The sequence below is a fragment of the Cariama cristata genome, unplaced genomic scaffold (assembly GCF_000690535.1).
Source record: "Cariama cristata isolate BGI_N322 unplaced genomic scaffold, ASM69053v1 scaffold39152, whole genome shotgun sequence".
NCBI lineage: Eukaryota > Metazoa > Chordata > Aves > Cariamiformes > Cariamidae > Cariama > Cariama cristata.
Window position 1 is genome coordinate 1 of NW_009606199.1, and position 19,758 is coordinate 19,758.

At 51.4% G+C, this 19,758-nt stretch overlaps 1 protein-coding gene across 1 annotated transcript in view; it reads right to left on the bottom strand.

Annotated features, from left to right (window-relative positions):
• Positions 1-2,415: 2,415 nt before the first annotated feature.
• LOC104158573 (protein AF-17-like) overlaps positions 2,416-19,758 on the bottom strand; it is a gene marked incomplete at its 3' end in the record, with an annotated part of 27,005 nt that continues 9,662 nt past the window's right edge. The window contains exons 7-12 of the mRNA XM_009696261.1: positions 15,000-15,098; positions 7,139-7,313; positions 5,768-6,364; positions 4,103-4,284; positions 3,246-3,363; positions 2,416-2,463 (exon numbers count right to left, since the gene is read on the bottom strand). Of these exons, the coding sequence (XP_009694563.1) occupies positions 2,416-2,463; positions 3,246-3,363; positions 4,103-4,284; positions 5,768-6,364; positions 7,139-7,313; positions 15,000-15,098 (1,219 nt within the window). The remainder of the gene's footprint in view (positions 2,464-3,245; positions 3,364-4,102; positions 4,285-5,767; positions 6,365-7,138; positions 7,314-14,999; positions 15,099-19,758) is intronic.

Sequence of the window (19,758 nt, forward strand, 5' to 3'; positions counted from 1 at the left end):
GGGGAAGGAAGCCGCCCGCCTTGCTGAGCCCTAAGTGCCAGTGCAGCCCTCTGCCTCCGGGATCCATCCCCAGCACCCCTCTGGGGTTCTCCCAAACGCTCAGCTCCTTCCTAAAGAGCTTAAAGAAGCGCTTCAGCGTCCAGGAGCTATTCCCATATCCTTCCCTCTGTCCCTGGGAGCTGGGACACCGCAGCGCTGGGGACAGCACCGCTGAGCATACGCACATGTGCCGGCTATCTCCAATCCAAAGAGCAACCAAGAAGTGAAGTATATTTATCTGCCATTTGCTTTCCATCCCCAGCCTGACAGCCCGTAAGCACACGTTCCCCTCGCTCTGGGACGTGTCAGATGTTGTGACTACAGCCCGCACCAGCTGGCTGACTCGCCCCTCCTCTTCTTCACACAGTAAGAGACGTTTCTTATGTGCGAGAATCCAGGAAGTCTCCTGCAGGGAACACTGTGATTTACAGGGTAATGCCCTGAGCAGGGCATTAGTTATTGGCAGTATTTTCTACCTCTGAGAACAAGCAAAAGCAGCTGCTGTTCAGCAGCTCTTACAGACAGGTATGAGTGGGATCCTCACTCCTTCATCCCCATGGGAATGTCTTCCTGGCCATCAATTACAACCGGTCCACCCTCCTGGGGAGAAGCCACCGCGTTCTGGAGGTGACCAGCAGCTGCCAGTCAACAGTAGTCTCCCAGTATAAGACACCATGTGGAGACAAGCCTTGATTTCAAGGACACCTCAAGGCGTGAAATCTTCCTCAGTTCTCCAACCAGGATCAGGTACCAGAAGGCTGGGAACAGTCAGACTACAGCAGTGCTTCTCAGTATTCTTTCCATCCAAGGACCACCTAAACCCTTTGAAGAACAGCCACAGCCCACCGTCGGCAGCTTTGCCACAACAGCTTTAACTTGCGATCAAATAAACACTCAGCTAAGCTCTGACTGCCTGTTTGTTACCGTCACGTTGTTTGCTTGCAGCCCAGGGAGGCTGCACACATACATATACACGATTCTGGATTTCTGAAACAGTAGCAGGCTCCATATTCAACATCACCCTTTGTCTACAGAACGGGGAGATGACTGAGTTATCACACAGAGACAGCACTTTCCACGGCAGCGAGTATGAAAAAGAGGCTTGAAGACAACTAGAGAAGATAAATACATTTGGCCTGTCATCGTAATGAAGCAGGATCCAGGACAAGCCGTGGGAGGAAGAACTAGACAGTAGCTAAGGGAGTGGGAAGATAAGAATCAGATTTTTTTGAACCGCCAAAGGCAACCTGGTATCAACCTGCATCAGCAATAACAGTTTCTCAGTTCCCCCATCTGTAAGACAGGGTAACACCATTTTCTTACATCACATTAAAACTGTGAGGAGCTCAAATATTACTGCAATGAAAGCTATGTCTCCATGGGATCTGTCTACACAGACACTCTCAGGAAAGGTAATCTGAATTAAAGACAAGGTAGGATTACTTAAAACTTCACAACCACCCTGTTAACGACTTGGGATTAAAGCAGTCACCACACTTTTAAGTGAAAATGGCCCCACACAGGAGGTTTAATGCATGATAATTAATCCCCCTGGAAAAAAAAAAAAAAGTGAATTTGGCTTAACACCCTTTGGGCCACTAGCTCCAGCAGGAGATAGCGATGGACAAACCTGAAACGTGACAAAAGCCAGGAGCTGTTCCGAAGGCTGCCTGGAACTGGAAAAAACACGTCCCGAAGCTTGTAAGATCCCAGCCAAACAAAAAGAGCAATCTTGGAAATGGAAACTAAGGATCAGGCTTTTTTGAGCACTTTGTATGTTGGATTTTGCCTACATGATTCATTCATTAGTAGCCGCAGGGCTACTGGAACAGAACCCAGACTGCCGAGCCTCCGTGTTGTGCCTGAACCACAGGGCTATTCCTGACAGTTGACTCGCTTCCTTCTCCTGTCAGCACCTTGCCAAAATAACAGCAAAGGGGAAGTGGCAGTGGGTCATCTCTCTCTTGTTGATTGCCGTGAGGGAAGAGTAACTCTTTGAATCATCCCATTCTTTCCTTAATTCCAGGTGACTGAATCACTCCTGACTCACAGCTCCCGTGCAACAGCCCTGACTCCCACTGGGGTCAGCAGTGACCCTCCCATCGCGCTCAAGCAGATGCAAGCTGCCGGTGGGGGCCTACAGACAAAATGCTGCCAGTGACACAGGGAGAGACAGACAGGCACTTTCCACGGGCTTGCAAAGGTCATAAGTAAGCATACGTGTTCTTTCATGCTCTACATGCAGGCATGCACACTTGTTAAGGCAAATAAGGGCACACTGGTGTCAGATTATCCGGAGAACTCAGAGCCACCTCTAATGAGGACTGTGTGTTTTAAAGTGCTTGTCACTCAGTGTGACACTGGGCAGAGTTTTACCTCCCAGGAGTTCGGCATCCAGCATGCTGAGCTGCCAACATTTCTGGGCTAGGGGAGCATGAGACAGTTGCACCACTAACGGCAACATCTGAAAGCCAGGAGGGTGCTTTTGTTTAACTGCTGGTGCAAACCAAAAATCAGGTCCACTCTGTTTTGGGAAAAAAGAAATCTTACGATGTTTCAAGTTTCTTGCTTATTAACCAGGCAATTTTCCAAGAAAAATGAATTTGCCTTGGTGGGAAAAAATGAGCAGTTGTAAGTAATTCAGTGTTGGCACGTTCATGTTTGGAAGTTGAAAACAGTGGATTTTGTTGCATTCATGAGAAAGCCAAAGGGGAAGGGCAGAAAGTAACTCAAAACAGAAATGGAAGATGAAAATTAAGAGTGTGAGATATCTCTCATTTAAAAAGAAACCCAGAAAACAAAACCCCAACAGAAACTTTTAACTTATTTTGAGCAAGCAAAAGCTCGCAGTAGTTTTCACTAGGTTTGTACAGCTTTGGTGTGTAAAAGGACAACACATTTCTGCAGGGAAGGACTTAACATTCTTGCACTTTTCTTGCACGTGTCCAGGGACATACATTATCCAATGGACACACCAGCGGATGTGCTTTTATAAGACTGCAAACCAGCACTTCATTAAGGCAAACACAAGCACCCCCTGCTTTGGGGAAAAAGCCACTGTCCCGCTCTCCTAGCCCCTGGCTCTCACACGCATAGGATGGGAGCAAGCAGGGAGGGCAGCTGGAGAACTACAGATGCAGTTGTCTTGACTCTTCCAGGGACACCCCTTTGGAAGTTCAAACGCACATACCTTCTGATTCACGTACCTGCCCGGCTGCTTTCCGACTGATTTAAGAGTGGGTTGATTGATAGCCCAGATGCGAGGGGGCTTCCAAAAATATGTGAGGAAGGGAGGCTAAACGTTGAACCTGCCAGTGAGAACACCTACATGGCAAAACAAGGAGGGAGAAATGACTTCTCAAAAACACAAGAGGAAAATAACTTCATTATTCCATCTCTTCCCAACTCTTGAACCCAGCCTGCTCATGAGAGAGACTGTTAAAAATATCTCCTTGGAAGTCTCACTAGACAGTTGAAATCTTCCCAGCCCCGTTTCAGAGCCAAGAGGTCTGAATGAGCCGTGTTAACACTGAGGCTGTAAAACTAACTCTCTCCTCCCTGTAAAACACCTCTCACAGCGAGCTCCCAACAAAGGACGAGGCTCTGTCTCCTGGCACAGGCACAGCCCACCCAAATGGGACGTGCGAGCCCTCCCACCAAGTTATCCGTGCTGCAGAATGAAGGTAGGGCTGGCACTGGTGGCAGGATCCAGCGGGGACAAGCAGCATGGGACACAGCACACGCCGACAGCTAGGCCTCTGCTGCCTGAGCGTGGTCTGTGTTCCCCTTACAGTCAATGGAAAGCAACGCGTCCTTTTAGGTTGCAATTCCTCCCACCCTGAAACAGGCTGCGTCGGCCGTGACACAGAACTGCTTACATCTTTCTACCGACTCTAAGAGAAGCTGCAGTTGGCAGCTCCCCTCCGAACCGAAGGAAGAGTAGCTGTTCCCAAGTGGAAAAAGCAACTCCTCGGTGCCCACAAACTGACCCTGCTCTGCCAGTGACTGCTCTGTCCAAAGCTCTCCTGAACTACAGTCCCTCTCCCGGGCCTGATGTTCTTACCTGGGTGGTGGAGACCGAGGAGGAGGAAGCAGGGATGGTGCTAGCAAAGGGAGATCGGTTGAGCTGTGGGAGCGACGACGTACCCTGGTGTGCCAGCAGGCTGGAAGAGAGGGGGGTACTGCACACAGCTCGGAGCACTCCACCCCCATGGGAAATAGGGTCCTTGTTACTGGTGTAGATCCCTGCAAGGGGAGGAGATGTGTTAGAGAGCCCCACTCCCCGCTCCCCTCCGATGGCCTGGAAACAGCTGGTTTTCTACAGGGCTTGATCTCAGAAAGGAAGGGTGGTACCCATGCCCAAGACCAAGTGTAACAGCACTTCAGCACCTCATGGCCTGGCATGCAGCATGGGTGGTCACAGCCCACAGTTTTTTTATCAAGAGGTGTCACAAACTTTTCCAGCCTTGCCCCTGCCCCCCTGTTGTTTGCTCCTCGCACCCCGATACAACCCGACAGAGAAATCACAGCATAAAGTGACTCACCGAAGGCACGAGTCAGTGGCAGAAGCGGGTAGTGGATTCGGAGAGTCCCACTCCCTGCTGCCCACACTAGTCAAGAGACCACACTCTTGCTGAGCCTACCTGTCCCCTTCTGCAGTTCCCAGGGACCACGGTGTGGCAGGGACAATAAATGAGGAAGAAAGGGTGAGGAGAGAGCTGCTGCTGAGGGAGGGGACCCGTCTGACTTCCCCTTGGCTCAGGCGTGCGGCAGAGGCAGTGCCCAAAGCCGGGTCCTTCACAGCCCTGCCAACATCTCTCCGCAAGAGAAGAATGGGAGAACAAGCAGGCAGGAGAGTGGGGCCTGGCAGCCACCTCCTCTTTGAAACATCCCTTTGTTGTTCTGGGGGTAGGCAAAAAAATTAGCCTAAGGTTATGATTATGGAAGTTGCATCAATTCTTGCAGCTCCTCTCCTCTCTCAGGCAGTGCAGGCAAATGGGCCAGGGCTCCCAGGCACACACAACAAAATTGTACCTCCCCCCTGCTTGCAGTCTGACCTAAATTGGAGCATCTGCAAACAACCCACAATAGACCGATGACATGTTCTGCTGCCAAAACAGTGTCAAACCTCAGCCCCGAGCAGCAGGCCCCTCCTCTGCCTCCTGCCTTAACCCCTTCCTGCCACACGTCCTGGCTGTCCTCATCCCTGCCAGGCCAAGGAAGGGGACTTAGGCTGGGAACAGCTGTAAGCCTCTCAGCAGAGTTAATGGTGTGCCAGTCTCCCAGCCCTACGTGGATGTGGTAAGACCAGGATGAGAGGTTTTGCTTTTAAAAGAGGGGTTAAACTTGAGCCACTTATGAGAGTCCCTCATTTGGGGTCAGATTGTGGTTGTTCAGGTTTGGCCTGTGAATATCCCTCTCTATTGCTTTGGCAATTAAGCTCTGGCTAGCTGAGGCTTTCCAGCACTTGAACAAAAAGGTTTTGAAATGCCCCCCAGCTCAGATCTGCAGGCCAGCTCCAACGATAGAGAAGCTGACCCGGAGGAAATTCTAGGATGAAGGCCAAGATGGAAAGGGGAGACCCAGATGTGGATTTTTATAGCTCCCGGGACTGAATTAAAGGGACTGGACTCTGTGCAGGCAGGTCCAGACACCAGCCAAATGTGATGAAAAAGACAGGAGGGCTGGGAGGAACCGTGCGCACCTGGAGCCCTAAGGGGGAACATACCTGAACCCAGCAGCGGGGACTCCATGCTGAGGCTGGGCAGATTCCCCGTGTGGCTGAAGGACCGTGAAGAGTTGCCGATGCTGGAGCTAACAAGAGAGCCCCCGGAGAAGGGTGACGAGGAAGTAGATGTGGACCCAGCCAGCTGGGCTCCCAAAATCTCTTTGCTTTTGCCCCCTTTTGGCCTGCCAGGTCCATGCTTGTTCTTCTTGCTACCTTTGTGCTTCTTTTCCTTTAGCACCTCTCCCTCCTCCATGCTGAGGGATGGCATGCGCTTGTGGCTGGGGCTGCTGCTACCACCACTGGTCCCACTGGTCCCCACCGAAGGGCCGCTGACAGGGTTCGAGGCCTTATAGTCCACGGGGGAAGCATCACGGCCTCTCTGCTGGCTCACCGCAGAGGTGGAGAAGCGCATGATGGACCCAAAGCCTGAGAAGATCACCTTCTGCTCAAAGATGTCCCCCTTCTGGCCTTCATACAGAGGGGAGCAGTGGGAAGAAGAAGAGGAAGAGACAGGCTTCCGGTACTTCTCGTCGTCCTGCTCTAGCTTGGGGAATGTCACAAAGTCCTGGGAGCACTGCAAGCTGCTGCAGGAGGTACCTGGTGGAAGCAGAGGGGAAGCAGATATAGAGAGGCTCGTGGTGGCAGTAACTCAGCCCACAAGGCACTAAGAGCAAGGTCACAACACAGGTCCTCCGGCCCAGGCTAGTTACCGAGCTGAAGGCCACCCCTGTCACCTCCCAGCCCATTGCTTTGGTGCTCTCTGGCAAGCACGAGAGGTGCACACCAGCAGCTTCATCCCACCCAAACATGCACGTGTCTGCTCCCCTAGACCCTGCATCACCACTGTCCCTCCATCCCAGGAGATGAAACATGCTCTGTTATGACAACAGCTCGAAAAAGAACTGAGCGAGGTCAGAGCAGATGGGAGCCCTGCAAGGCTTTGACTCAAAGCTCAGGGGAGCCTGGATATCAGGTTTTGGCTCAGGTCTCTCCACTAGTAGTCCTTAAAACACTGCTGCAGACAGTACCACCTAGAGAGGAGAGGGCAGATGCTGCCCGTGTTGCCTGTGCACCGTATCCCTTCCCTCCTCCCTCCACTCAGACAACTGGATCCGTTTTTATTTGCAGTGCAGCCGGCCGGCACGGGAAGGGAGCTGTAGCACTCATCTGACATGGTTCTCCCCCCTCTGCATGGAGTTAGTAGCAATAAGACTTTTCCCTTGCCTTTCAAGGGGTTAAGGAAACAGCCGTCAGCAGTTTCACAGCACTAGCTGGTGAACGGGTATCTTTACGGATACAGAGATATCAAAGGGGAGCAAAGCAAAGCATCACCCCCATTCTCCCCTCTCCTGCTTCTCCTTCACCCCTTACCTGCAGGCTGGAAGGTCCCGCTGGATGAAGCTGAGCTGAAGCCAACCGAGCTTTTCCCGCTTCCCGTCTTTTTTCCCTTGTGGCTGCTGCCATGGCTTGAGGACTTCCTGCCTTTCACCTCCGACCTGCCGACCTCCGAGGTCTCTTTGCTCCCCTCATGGTGGCTGGTAGAGCCCTGGCAGCGGCAAACACAGAGGTGACTCACTCAGGCCAGATGTGGCCACAGCGGGGGCTCTTTCTACCAATTTCCCCTTAAGAGAAGTAATTGCCCCCTCTGCCCACAAAGCACTGGTCAGGTCATGTTACTCAGGAGAGAAAAGCAACATTTCCCTCTATTGCTGCTTGGTGGCACCAGGCTTTATACTCCTAGGGATTACGCTCATCCCATCTAACTGCAGGAAATTAAACAGGGCACTGACAACCAGGGCACAGACATGAGAGATTCCCTGCATCGTCAGCAGAGGGGAGAACCTCAGGGTTATTCAGCCCAAAGAAAATCTGAATTTGGCTGTGACTCAAACATGTATTTCAGCTGCATCTCTCAGGTGTTCTATTCTCAGCAAGGTCATTCCACCTGGGGGAACTCGCTCGTCCTTGTGCTGTGACGGGAGTTTCCCTGGGTTCCCTAAAGCATCCCCTGAAGCAGCTCCACTGCCAGCCCAGGGCTTTCCAAATCTACTGCAGTAAATATTTCACAGTGACATTGTTAGAGCAGCATCTGACCGCGCAGCAACAGATGCTATCCAAACCCCATATAAGCCTGCAGGAGACAGGGAAGCAAGGGGGGTGAAGAGGCTGGCCAGATGCTAGGAAATCCAGGAGCTGGGGATGAGAGAGAGAAGTGTGGGAGTTTAGCAGGGGGAGAGTGGAATGAACCGAAAACCAGATCCCCTGGGGCACCCACGCTAGGATATGAAACCTTCACCTTCAAGTCACTTCAAAGCCAAGTGTTCAAAGATCACTTCTTGCAAGGTATTACTGCAACCAATCAATATTATAGATCCAGTTCTAATGTGACGGCTACAGTCCAAAATATAACACCTGTACGTTACTGCAAACACCTTTTGTTTCTTACTGAGCAGATACAAGGAAGACACAGAGAAGCACAATACCTTTCTTACATTCCACTATCCCTGACTCCACATGACCTCTTCTCGGGGAGAGCTAAAGAAAAAAGGGCTTGTAATGCAGACTCATGAATGCCCAGATAAAAATCTTTCCCCATTCCTCCCACATGGTTTAATCACTCTGCACAATGCAACAGCTGGCAGCCTAACACACACCAGATGTGCCGGGAATATGAAAGACAGGAGGAAGGGAGTGGTGGAAATTAGGGGGGAGAGGAGGGGGAATCTGTATTTTCTCATCACAGACTCCTGGATGTAGGAGATTAAGCCTTCTTGATTTACGAGCTCAGAGGGAGCATGAAAATCTTTCCGACTTTCCACATCTGCCTGGGGAGGGAAAGGAGAGCAGTGTCTGGGGGCTATGGGAAGTCCTGAGACTGCTCACGAAGTCACAGGAACGAGATGGCTCATGTCTCAGCAGAAATGCAAAGCCCTGAATTTTCCTCCCATAAATTCACCTCTTTCGAGCTCCGCACAAGGTGCATGAGGCCACAGAAGGGCAGAGGGAAACCACATGAGAAGACACGTTCTAAATACAGAGTGTCAGGAAGGAGTGCAGGGCAAGTAATGAATTAGTGCAGGGTGGAAGGGGGAAATCTGAGTTGGGAAATAAATCTTAATTGCAAAATTAAAGGGGAAAAAAAAAAAGGGTAAGAGAGGCTGAGCTGGCTCAGCTGAAGGTGATGAATGGACAGACACTCACCTGTAGGGCTGATCTGACCTCCCGGACCTCCCTGAGAGACTCCCAGAGATTTTGGGGGCAGGATTTTCCCACCTCCTGCCAAATACTATCTTAGACGCTGTTTGCCAAACAGGTCACGGCAAACAGCTCTGTATGGTGCTACCACGAGCCCTCCTCGCCACAAAGGGCCCTTCTCTAGCAGCCGTTCCAGAGAGCCTGAATTCGGGGCAAGGGCCCAAGCATTGCAGCTGAGGAGCAAACTGAAACCACACTAAATCACTTCCCCTCTCTATGCCTCTATTTCTTCCCCACTTTGCTCCGTGGAGCCTGCAAGCTCTGTGTGGCAGGGGAGCCTTCCAGGAGACACACGTGGACTGCCAAGCACAACACGGCCTTGATCTGAAGGGGAGGGGTCTGCTACCATAACGCCAATATTAATAACAGTAACGAGGTCGCCTCCCTAATGAAGGAGATTCTCCAGCTCAGGGCTGCTGCAGGACTGGAGAAACCTGCGTGTCCGCCGCTTGCCTTGTGCATAAACAGAGGTCTCGATCTCTGCATCATCGGCTTTTCTCCAGCACGGAAATCCGTGTGTGTGTGTGCAGAAACACCCGTGTTTCGTGTGTTGCAAACAGGTGTGTGGGGGAGGGCGTGCTGCAGAGGAAAAAAAAATAGGGAACCACTGAGGAAGTGAGAGCTCTCTTTCAAAATGAGGCAGCAGCTACATTTTGAAGGTCTATTTAAAGCAACCAAGTGAAAAATGTCACCAGAATAAACCCGCTGCCCCAGCTGGAGGTGACAGTCTGATGGGGAAACTCCTGCCTCAAACCAGGAGAAGTGAGACGAAGTCGCGCAGGCATGCAGGCACCTCCTCCCCCCGGCACTCGCTGTCCCCCCCAGGGGCTGTACCTGTTTCCTGGCCTCTCTGTGACACTGTGCAGCACCCAAGCTCTTCATTCATTGATTTATTTATGGGAAATCAGAAGAGCATCTCTTTGCCTCCTGATTGGCGGGGCGAGCTCCTAGAGGGAACCACCGACGAAATACAGAAGCTGGGGGGGGGGAGGCTGGTGCTGCGTCAGAAACACAGAGCGGCTTTGCCCTGGATTAAACTACTGGTGAGGGGAAGCAGGGAGGATGCGAACGAGGAACAACGGGAGGACAGCAGGAGCTCCTCCAGCCCACCGACCCCAGGGCGATGTGCTGAGGCAGCCCCCCCCCGGGCAGGCTGTAAGCACCCACTGCCTTTCCATGCTGGATCACTAGGTAGAGGTGGGACGAGTCTCCATCGGGAGCCCTGGGCACAACCTACAGCATCCCGGTGTCCGAGCCACTCGTGACCTTTACCGTGTCCCTTCCCTCAACCTCAAGGTCAGGCAGCACTGTGCTGCTGTTCTTTGTCGGTGGGGATAGGAGACACAGATGGGCTGAAGACCGTATTTTTAAGTCCCTGATGTCACTGGCAAATTCCCACTCATGTCAGGACAAGGGATGCTAAAAGGCTCAGGGATTCTTATGCTGAGACATACTTTGATTAGCAGGGGTAATCATCAGCCTTCCCCCCACAAACCCCTACCCCATCACAGCAACTGTGAATTCGCCTGAGCCGGGCGCAGTGCAGAGGTTCCCAGGATCTGTCAGCTCCAGGCCAGTCCTGGGTAGATGCCGAGAGCTCAAATAACAACGGAAAACCTGGAAAGTCTCCCTGCCTCCGGTGGCGTCTGCAATTGCAATCTCTTCACCCTGCTGCGCTCCCTCCCCAGCACCTGACCGGGAGAGGGTGGGTGTGGGGAGGCCTTGGCATCCACGGCTTAGATTACAAAACCCAGAGCAAGCCAGATGTTGCAGCCCAAAACACATAGCATGTGTGAGTGTGTGTCAACAAGTGATCACGATGTCTGCAGCTGGCAGAAGGAGGCAGCTGGGGTGGCTTGCAATCCTGCAGATTTACTGCAAGCCCAACAGAGAGCGGCAGGACGGCTCCCCAGGGCCATTTGCAAGGGGAGGGGAGAGGCACGCTGCTTGCTGTTCGGCTGCTCACTAACTCTGATCCCAGCACCAGGCACCAGCTACACGGTGAGATCCTGAGCGCAGAAACTGCCTCCTGAATTTGCCTGGATGGAGCAGCCCTGGCTGCCAAGACTTACTGCTGAGATTCCCTGCTCCTGCCCTGCGGAGAAACCCTCTTCTGGCCCAGGCCTGCTGCAGTAATGCCATCTTTCCAACAGGCTGTTCAAAAGTGTTACTAGTTGGCAGCATTTTGGCTTTTTTGGACAGACCATGTGAAATAGCCAGAAACTACTACCTAGAGGGGATGTTTTCTGCCTCCTTCCCATTCCCCAAAAAGTCTGTAGGAGCTTCAAGTAGCCAGCGTGACAATGAATGTGAGCCTATATCCAGCACAAATTCACTCTCTACAATCCCCTCGAATCCATCCAAAAGCCCTAGCCCTGGAACATCACGGAGCGATTTTCAGCAGGTCAGCTGCTCTGCGTGCTCTCTGGAAGAGACGCTCCTGCGCCCCACCAGCAAGGTCTCCTGTCCCTCTTTGAGCGCGATGAAAATCGCATTGCCCAAAGACACTTTTCAGAGGCAGAAGGAGAGCTCAGAAGAGGTGTTGTGAAGAGTCGTTTGCATGCTGTGAATTCACACCCTAGTTTCACTTTCCGGTGTAGATGAGAGCTGAGGCCACCACTGTGTTTTCAGTATGTTTTTCCATCAAACCAGAGCGAGGCAGTGAGAGCTTGTCACTGTGCAGATGGGACACGCAGGCCTGGTAGAGTCCAAGCGTCAGATGTTAGTGGTATTGAGATTCCTAGAAGATGCAGGGAAGCACTCAGCAAGATGTTCAAAAATCTGGCAGAAGTTAGAGGTCTAGCTCAATTGATTTCAAGAGGAAGACTGAAACCACATCAAAGGATCTTCTTTGTAAGTAAATCGCTCAAGAGGGGAGCACGGGGTGGACGACATATAGGCTGAAAATTGGAACTGAAAAATAAATCTGGATTGCAGAATTAAAGAAAAATGTAAACCCAGAGGCCAGGCTGCCTGAGGGAACAAGGAAGTGGAACATACCACTCTTCCTCCAAAGCAACATAACATAGTTCCACTGCCATCAGCCTCACCTGGTGAAGTAGCTTGAAAAGTCCTACTTTAAGGGACTATAGCTCTGAAAATCTATTATTAAAGGGTTGCCGAGAGTTTCGGAGGACTCCGGTAGCAACATCAGACGCTGGGGCTCAGATGCCTGTTGCCCCAGGCTCCTTTTAGGCTAAGAAAACTGGGAGCAGACTGGACCGTGGCTTCGGGTACTAGTGACACCTCTCCATGGCCTGGTGGCTGGTGCCACACTGCAGTCTTGTCTGCAGTCCTGGTGCCCAAGGCGCAAGCGGTGCCAGGGCCCTTCTGCTGATTCGTCTGACTGATGCTCCTGCTCCTCATTGCCGGCTCCAGACCGCTGGTGATGCTCAGGGCCTCCAGTCCAAGCCCTGCTCCAGCACAGCCTGCGCAGCAGGACGGGAGCCCAGTATGCGGTGCCACTTTGGCTACCGTACGAGCAGCATGGTGAGCTGGCAGCGTGGGTCTGGCATGGACATCAAGGGCTGCACCAGCCTCCGGCAGCTCTGCACGGCTGCTCTGGGCCTGTGCCCTTCTCCCAGGAGCCTGGACACGACCATCTGCCCTCACTGCTGCACATCACTGAGATCTGCTCTCACCAAGACTGGGGGCTGTGTCACCTGCAGGGATTATCCCTGGGGAGTTTATGCTCTGGTTCATTGGGAAACTCGGAGAAGACCACGGAGGCGATAAATTATTTGCCCAAGATCATGCAAGTGGCAAGGAGAGGAAGAGACCTCGTCTCTCTTCAGACTCTAACCATGGCACAGAAGGGAGTAGCAATGCTCTTTTGCATAGTCACACTACAAACATCAGCTTTTGGTTTGCTGCATCTACCTTACCCGCTCTCCAGTAGACTCTACTGAGATGAGCTGTACTAATCTAAGACCCAGAAAAGACAAATATGGTTTTGGCTTTGGAGAGGAAACCTGTTTGGACACGCTACATTAATTTGTCTCAAGGTTTTACATTAGTCGAACCTGTGCAATGTTGCACTGGTGCAACTATCCAGACAACCACTCCCTGAGGGGTTTGTGCAAGGTTGTAGCAGGCTGCTGAGCAGCTCTTACATTTGACCTGGAGTGAGTACCTTTGGTAACAGAGTTTGAACAATACTTTGAGATCTATGCCCAAAATAGCAAGGGAAATACACTCTCTGTTATGAGGATTAGTAATAACTCCCTAGGGAAACACTAAAACCCTGTCACTCAAGTACAGCTACAGTAATTAGGATCTCCTGAATTTTAGCTTGCAAAGAGTTGAAAGCTGCCTGTAAAACTGAATTGCACCCTTCCCTCCTTATTTACAAAGGTCTGGCATGGCTTTGGAGGAGACAGTGGGTAATTGTCTAACAACTGCCCTAGCTGGCCAAGAGTCAGGTTTTGGATTTCAGTTCAGCTTGAAAATAATCTTCTTAGGCCATCAGTTCCTGACAGCTCTGTTAACTGCGTGAATCTGCTGTTCCCAAAAGCCAGAACTGAGCTGCCCTAACACAAGCACAGGTAAAACAGGAGTGATTGCAGCTCAGAGGCTGTTCCTCCACTCTGTCCCGCTGTAAAATTCTGCTTCTCCCAGCCTGAAAACCATGAGACCGGCTTTGCCATTTCAGCTGACCTACATCCACTCCCTGCTTCCAGGCTCGGCCTCACACACAACACAGAAAATCCTCTTCAGTCCTAACCCAAAGCAACCCTCTGCTGACTGGCAGGAGCTTTCGCTCTTCCACGCTGCCCCTGCAGTGTTTCTCACATATGCAGACACTGCTAGCCTGTGAATTTTCATTTTCACAAGGCAGCCTTGCCATGTAAAGGACACCCAAGCCTTTCCAAGTAGCATTTCTGTGCACAAAAGGACATTCCTGGGACATGTTGTTTATTTGTTCTAGCAGGAGCTTGGCCCTAGTCCTACTCCCACTTACACCAGAATGGCCCTGCTAAGAAGTTGGATTCATTTACATTCCCACTACAGAGAGGAGAGTACAACTCCAAAGGTTCAGGCACTGGAGTAACCTCTCTTGTTCCCTGACCCTGAACAACTGCAAACTTGGCCTTCACCTTGTTGCACACAAGCTTGAGGCAAGTTCCATTATGTCTATTCTGCATTACTGGAGTTTGGGGCTGGCACGAATTGCAGAAAGCTCAGGGCTATCCTAATTTACAGCCAGGTCCAAGAGTCCATGTCAGCAGCACCATTTCAGCAGTGAACAGCAGAAATACACTGACATCCTGATTGTGCCCCACAAGCCCTGGGCACTGAGAAGACAAACCCATACAAGCAACATCTTCCCAGCAGGGAACTGGACTGCCTCTACACCTCAGGAGCAAAATAGGCCACCACAATGCGGCTCTTTGCCTGAATTTCCCTGAAATGGAAGAACTAAATAGAAACCAACCTCCCATTGTCTCACACAGAAAAGCTACCTCTATTATGCGCTTTGAAGATCTTATGTGATTCTGAGATTGTCTGCTTTTTTTCCCCTCAGCTACAACAATTTGTCTAATAAAGGATAACACCTTGTCCCACAAGCCTTGCCTTGCTTATCCACCTGCCTGAGCTGTTTACAACGTGGCAGCAGAAAAGGCCAAGGCATGGATATTTATCTACTCCACGAGAGCTTCAAATCTGAACATCTGCTGCAAAACAGGCTGGCACTTACAGCTCAATCACTTGGGAGTTTAGCTCCATGATTGTGTCGTCAGTGCTGACAGAAATCAAGACAGCTGCTGTGTTAAATTCCCAAGGTGGGTATCGAGGTGGGGAGTCAGGCAGAGAGCGAGAATGTGATGAATCAGGGATCAAAATAAATGGACAAAAGCCCTTTCTCGACTCTTCTGCCCTGTCCTCCCCACTTCCTAGGAAAGCCAGGGTCGATGGTTTCCCCCTGCCCTCCCTCCCCACTCTGCATTCACACGCTCGCATCCCATGGGTTTGGTACCTTCTCTGCAGCGACGGGCACTGAGGATGGGGTAAGGCTGGTGGGAGATTCCGGACGTTTTTTGTGCTTCTGTTTAGGTCTTTCTTTGTCCTTCCGACTCTGCAAAAGAAATGAGAGAGTACTGGAAGGCTAACTTTTCCTCTGCTGAGAATAGCAGTTGTAAGGGAAAAGAAAGGAGGGTGTGTAGGGGTGGATTTACAACCATACATTCGTATTCCTCTTTCCTTCTCCACCCATCCACACGAGCCCAGTATCCCTTCCCCCACATCCCAGTTTCTGGCTGTGAGCGTCCCACTATCTCTTCCCCAGCTGCAGCCAACATCTGGAGTGTAGAATAGCAACAGAAGCCCCCAAATCAGTTTACGGTAAGATGATAGGGAAGGACTTAACAAGCTCTGGCTGATTTCAGGAAATCTGAGCTTTCTTCTTGCTATTTCCCCAAAGGGACTCTGTGCCCCCTTACCCTCGCTCTCTACCTTCTTCGAGAGTTTCTCAGATCCACCCTGTACAGACAATGGGAGAATCTTGATTTCAGCACGTGCTGCACGTGCACAGGTAAAGAGATCCGTCAGTGGGGATCTCAGAACCTAGGCTTGAACCTAACCTAGAGATCCCCCACATCTCCCCTCCCAAAAGAGACAGCTGGTCTGGGTCCATCTCTGCTAGCAGGAGACAGACTATTCAGTTTGATTTCTTCATCCTGTTTTTTCTCTCACTAAAACCCCAGAAACATGGGATTCTTCCAATTGCAAACCAAGGAAAAATCATGGCCTGAGAAACACTGAGTCCTATCTGCCCTACTTTTATATTTTCCTGGGGAATGGACTGTAACCAAGGAGGTTATTCTTATATAGCACTATGTAGATGCTTATCCTAAAACTGAGAGGTTTTCAGTGAAAGGACTGAAAACATAGGCCTGTGTGACATCAAGTCAGCGGGGCCTGAGGATGCCCAGGCCAGCTGGTATACAGGATGGACGGATAGAAGAGCATGCTCCATCAGACACTCCTGCTTCCTCCCTGTCCTCCTCAGCTGCACGCTCCCATGGGAGCACACTCAGCTGACTACAGGAGCTTTTCTGTGCTACCGATGCCAGCTAAAGATGTGGCCTTCCTCACTGAAACTGCAGAAACTTTTGTGCTGAGTTCCAGACTTCCCAGTGTGGTCACTGGTGTGTGGACTACGAGAGCTGCTGTCAGATAAACACCTGCATGAGAGGCAGGGCTTAGAAAAATCCATCCTCCTGTCTCCGAGACCTTTTTGTGGGAAAGAACGCCTATTCTGGTAGAACTCCCTTGCATGGGTGTTTTATTCTAGAGGCTGAAGTTCTCAGTCTGGACCGAAGGTGCGTTCAGAACGGAACAGTCACATCAGAATTCACTGACTCTCCAGAAAGATGCTGATTGCTTCCTCATGCAGGCAAAGCCCTGAGGCTACAGCTGCCAGCACATGCCAAAGCTGGGATGCTGTCAGGAGAACCTGCAATCGCAGCAAATATATGAGCTCCACCGTGTGTTTTTGGGGAGGAGAGAAGGGACTGGAATAATTAGCTTCGGAAACAACACACTAAATGGGAAAAAAAAGGGGCAGGAGGAGGGTCAGGGCAGGAGGAAAAGGCTGGAGAAGAGCAGGCATGCCATGAAGCAGAGGCAAAGCAGAAGTGCTCCAAAAATCAGCACTTTCCAGTGTGGGTTTGGCTGAATTTTCACTGCCCTTGAAAAGGAGGCCCATGCTGCAGCCACCAGTGCCCCTGCCCGTGTAAACCTGCCATGATGCCACGGAAGCTTTCACTGGGATGAGCTGGTGAAAAAAGGAGGCAAATCCAGCCCAGAGCTTCACTGCACTTGCTGAGTGCCCAACCAACGCTGCCAATATCCATCACTTTATCACAAGACTCCTGGTGTTTGGCATATCTGTTAAAAGCCTCTGTTCCTACAGCTACAGTATTTTACAAGAATCTCTGTTCTCTTTTTTTCCCTTTCTTTAATACACATTTCCAGCTTTGGCAGTGAACGAGGAAAGCTTGCGAATGTGATTTCTACAGACTAAGTGCCGAATGACAAATTAAAATTAAATCTTTACTAAATCTCATAATGTTTAAATACTTGGGGGCTTCTCGTGCTACAAACTCTGTCGAAGTCTCAGGGGTCTTCTAGGACAGGAAGACGGGGAAACTGTGGCCCAGTTAGTTAAGCAGCTTGTCAGAGACCATGTGCGCATCACTGTTCCATTATTCCAGTAGTAGTAACAATTTGTACTCACTTAATAGCACACAGCACAGACTTTCAACGAGCTGAAGAGAGGTTTTTAATATCTACATCTCATTTTACAAATGGGGAAGCCAGGCCACATGGGATGAGAGAACTTGCTGGTATTTCACAGAAAGTCATCCATAAATTCAGAAAGAAAAGTCAGGGATCCTCACCCCATGCTCACCTACTTGCAGATGCTGCCAGTGCCACTCACGGAAGCCAGAAATGGAAAACAGGAGCCAGACACTTCATTACAATACACTTTGCCAAATAACTGCACAAACCCTGGTCCTTAAACTTTCTGAATATCAGAAAGCTTATTCGCACATTTTCAGACCCTGAATCCCAAATGCATTTCAATCATGACGTTGCAACAGGAGGGAATAAGATACACTGCTGCAAATGCCAGCAAGATAGCACTGTAATGATTTAATTTCATGTATCATGGTCAAGATGAGACAAGGCACAGCCAAGACATTTTGGCCAATGACAATGAACCTACGCACCTATGTACATATGCATACACACATGCACACGCATGGGGAAAGCCAGAAATGTCCCGAATGTCACCACAGTGAACCATAAAACCTCCCACAATTTCACTGTGATGGCAACCACCAAATTCACATCCTCCAGCTTCAAAATCCTGGCTGCCTCCTGCCTGAAAAATCTCCCTTTGCTGTCGGCAGCGCAGAGTCTACAACAGCTAACTGAGCAGTCCTCTGGTTATACGTAGGAGTCTGTACATATGTATGTATTCAGCAAGAACCCAGCTTGCACAATAGAGACCAGATTTCTGGAATGCCTCAGCTCCCATTTAGACACTTGGATAAATCGTCAGGTTTTCCAAAAAGCTAAAGGCTGGGTATTGAGCTCTTTTGAAGATCTGGCCCCGACTACATGTGCTGAGCAACTGCACTCAAACCATTTAGAAAACCTGTCCCCCAGAGACCAGTCTTCGTGCTCTGCTCAAAGGATCGCATTGAAACCAGAACCACCGCAGCCTGACGAGGAGCTCAACTGCTCCTCTGCTCCATGTCCTTGCACGCAGTCCCAGGCCATGCCCGCAGGCACACCTTCCTCCTCCGTTGTGCTTACCCCGCGCTTCTCCCCCTCCCACACCACATCCTCTCCAGGCTCTCGGTGTCACTTCTTCTGCTCGGGCAGAGCAGAAACCCACAGGACGGGACACCCAGGAGCTCTCTGGGCTGCAGCCCTTAAACTTTGCACAGTCTGGGTGTCCGCTGCCTTTGCACACGCAGTAGCACCCGTCTCCCACCCTCCAGTTACTCTCCAATACTTCTGGGTACTCAGAAAGGCAACAGGATCTGACATCTTCAACATTACTGGAGAAATGCAGTGCCCTGTGTTAAACAGGCAGGACAATTAACTCCGTTACCCTACGGACACTTTGCGGACAGGCTGGGCTGACCCCAGACCAGGGCACGGGTGGGAACGTGACGCTGGCTGCCCGCAGAGACCGTGGCATGGAGATGGTCACGGTGCTCAGTCACTCCTGGCTATCTTGCCTGTGTTGACAGGCCTTCGGACAACCGGGGGGTTCCTCAGCTTGCACCAGAGGCTTTTAAACGTGTGGGTTCTGTCCAGGAACCGGAAAGCTCCAAATGCTTCCTGCAAGAGCCACAGGGTGCAAAGGGAGGGGAAGGCAACGGGAGAGGGGGAAAGCAGCACTCGGGCCCCTGCCTCAGAAATGTCCCCTCCCCACCTGGTTCTTCTGCATCCAGCACTTTGTCTCCCCGGCACACAGGCACTCTCCTCTGCAAACCCTCCTTCCAGGAAACTTCACAGACAATATAGCCACTGCCAACAGCCCAGCCTGCCCACAGAGACCTGCCTGGCTGTGCCATGAAGCAGGAATCAGGGGAGAAGGAGGAGGAGGAGGAGGAGGGAGGGAGGATGCACTGTGAATGCAGAAAACCTTTCAACACCCCCATCCCATCTTGGCAAGCAAAAGCCGAGCCCTACCTTGCAGCCGCTCGGTGCTCCCTGCAGCAGGCTGGCTGGCTGGGCGAGCTGCGGTCCGCAGGGAACGTGAACCTGCCCCCAGCAACGAAATTCATGGAAAACAAACTCTCCTCATGCAGGACTGAGCAGCTGGGGCTTGGCATGTGGGCACGGAGTAGGCCAGGCCTGCAGCGGGGGGAGCGCGGCTGCATGGGGGAGGCGTGCCGGCGACACACAATCTCCCTTCGAGCTCCCCAGCGCAGGAGGAACGCAACAGGAGCTCTCGCTGCCAAAAAGGGTGGTCCACAGCTCCTCCTGCTCCCCCCACCACCGTCTCCCCTTCCCCGAGCCCCCTCTTCTAATCTGCTGGACACCAGCAATGGGATCATTAAAAGTAGATTGGGCAGGGGAAGGAGGGAGGGAAGAGCCGGGAGCTGGGAAGAGCCAAGTGGGCTCTGCTGCTCCCTCCCTCTTTCCCAGGCTCTCTGAACTCCCTCACCCGGAGGAGGAGGCCTGGCTCTGGGCTGCAGCCATGGCAGGCG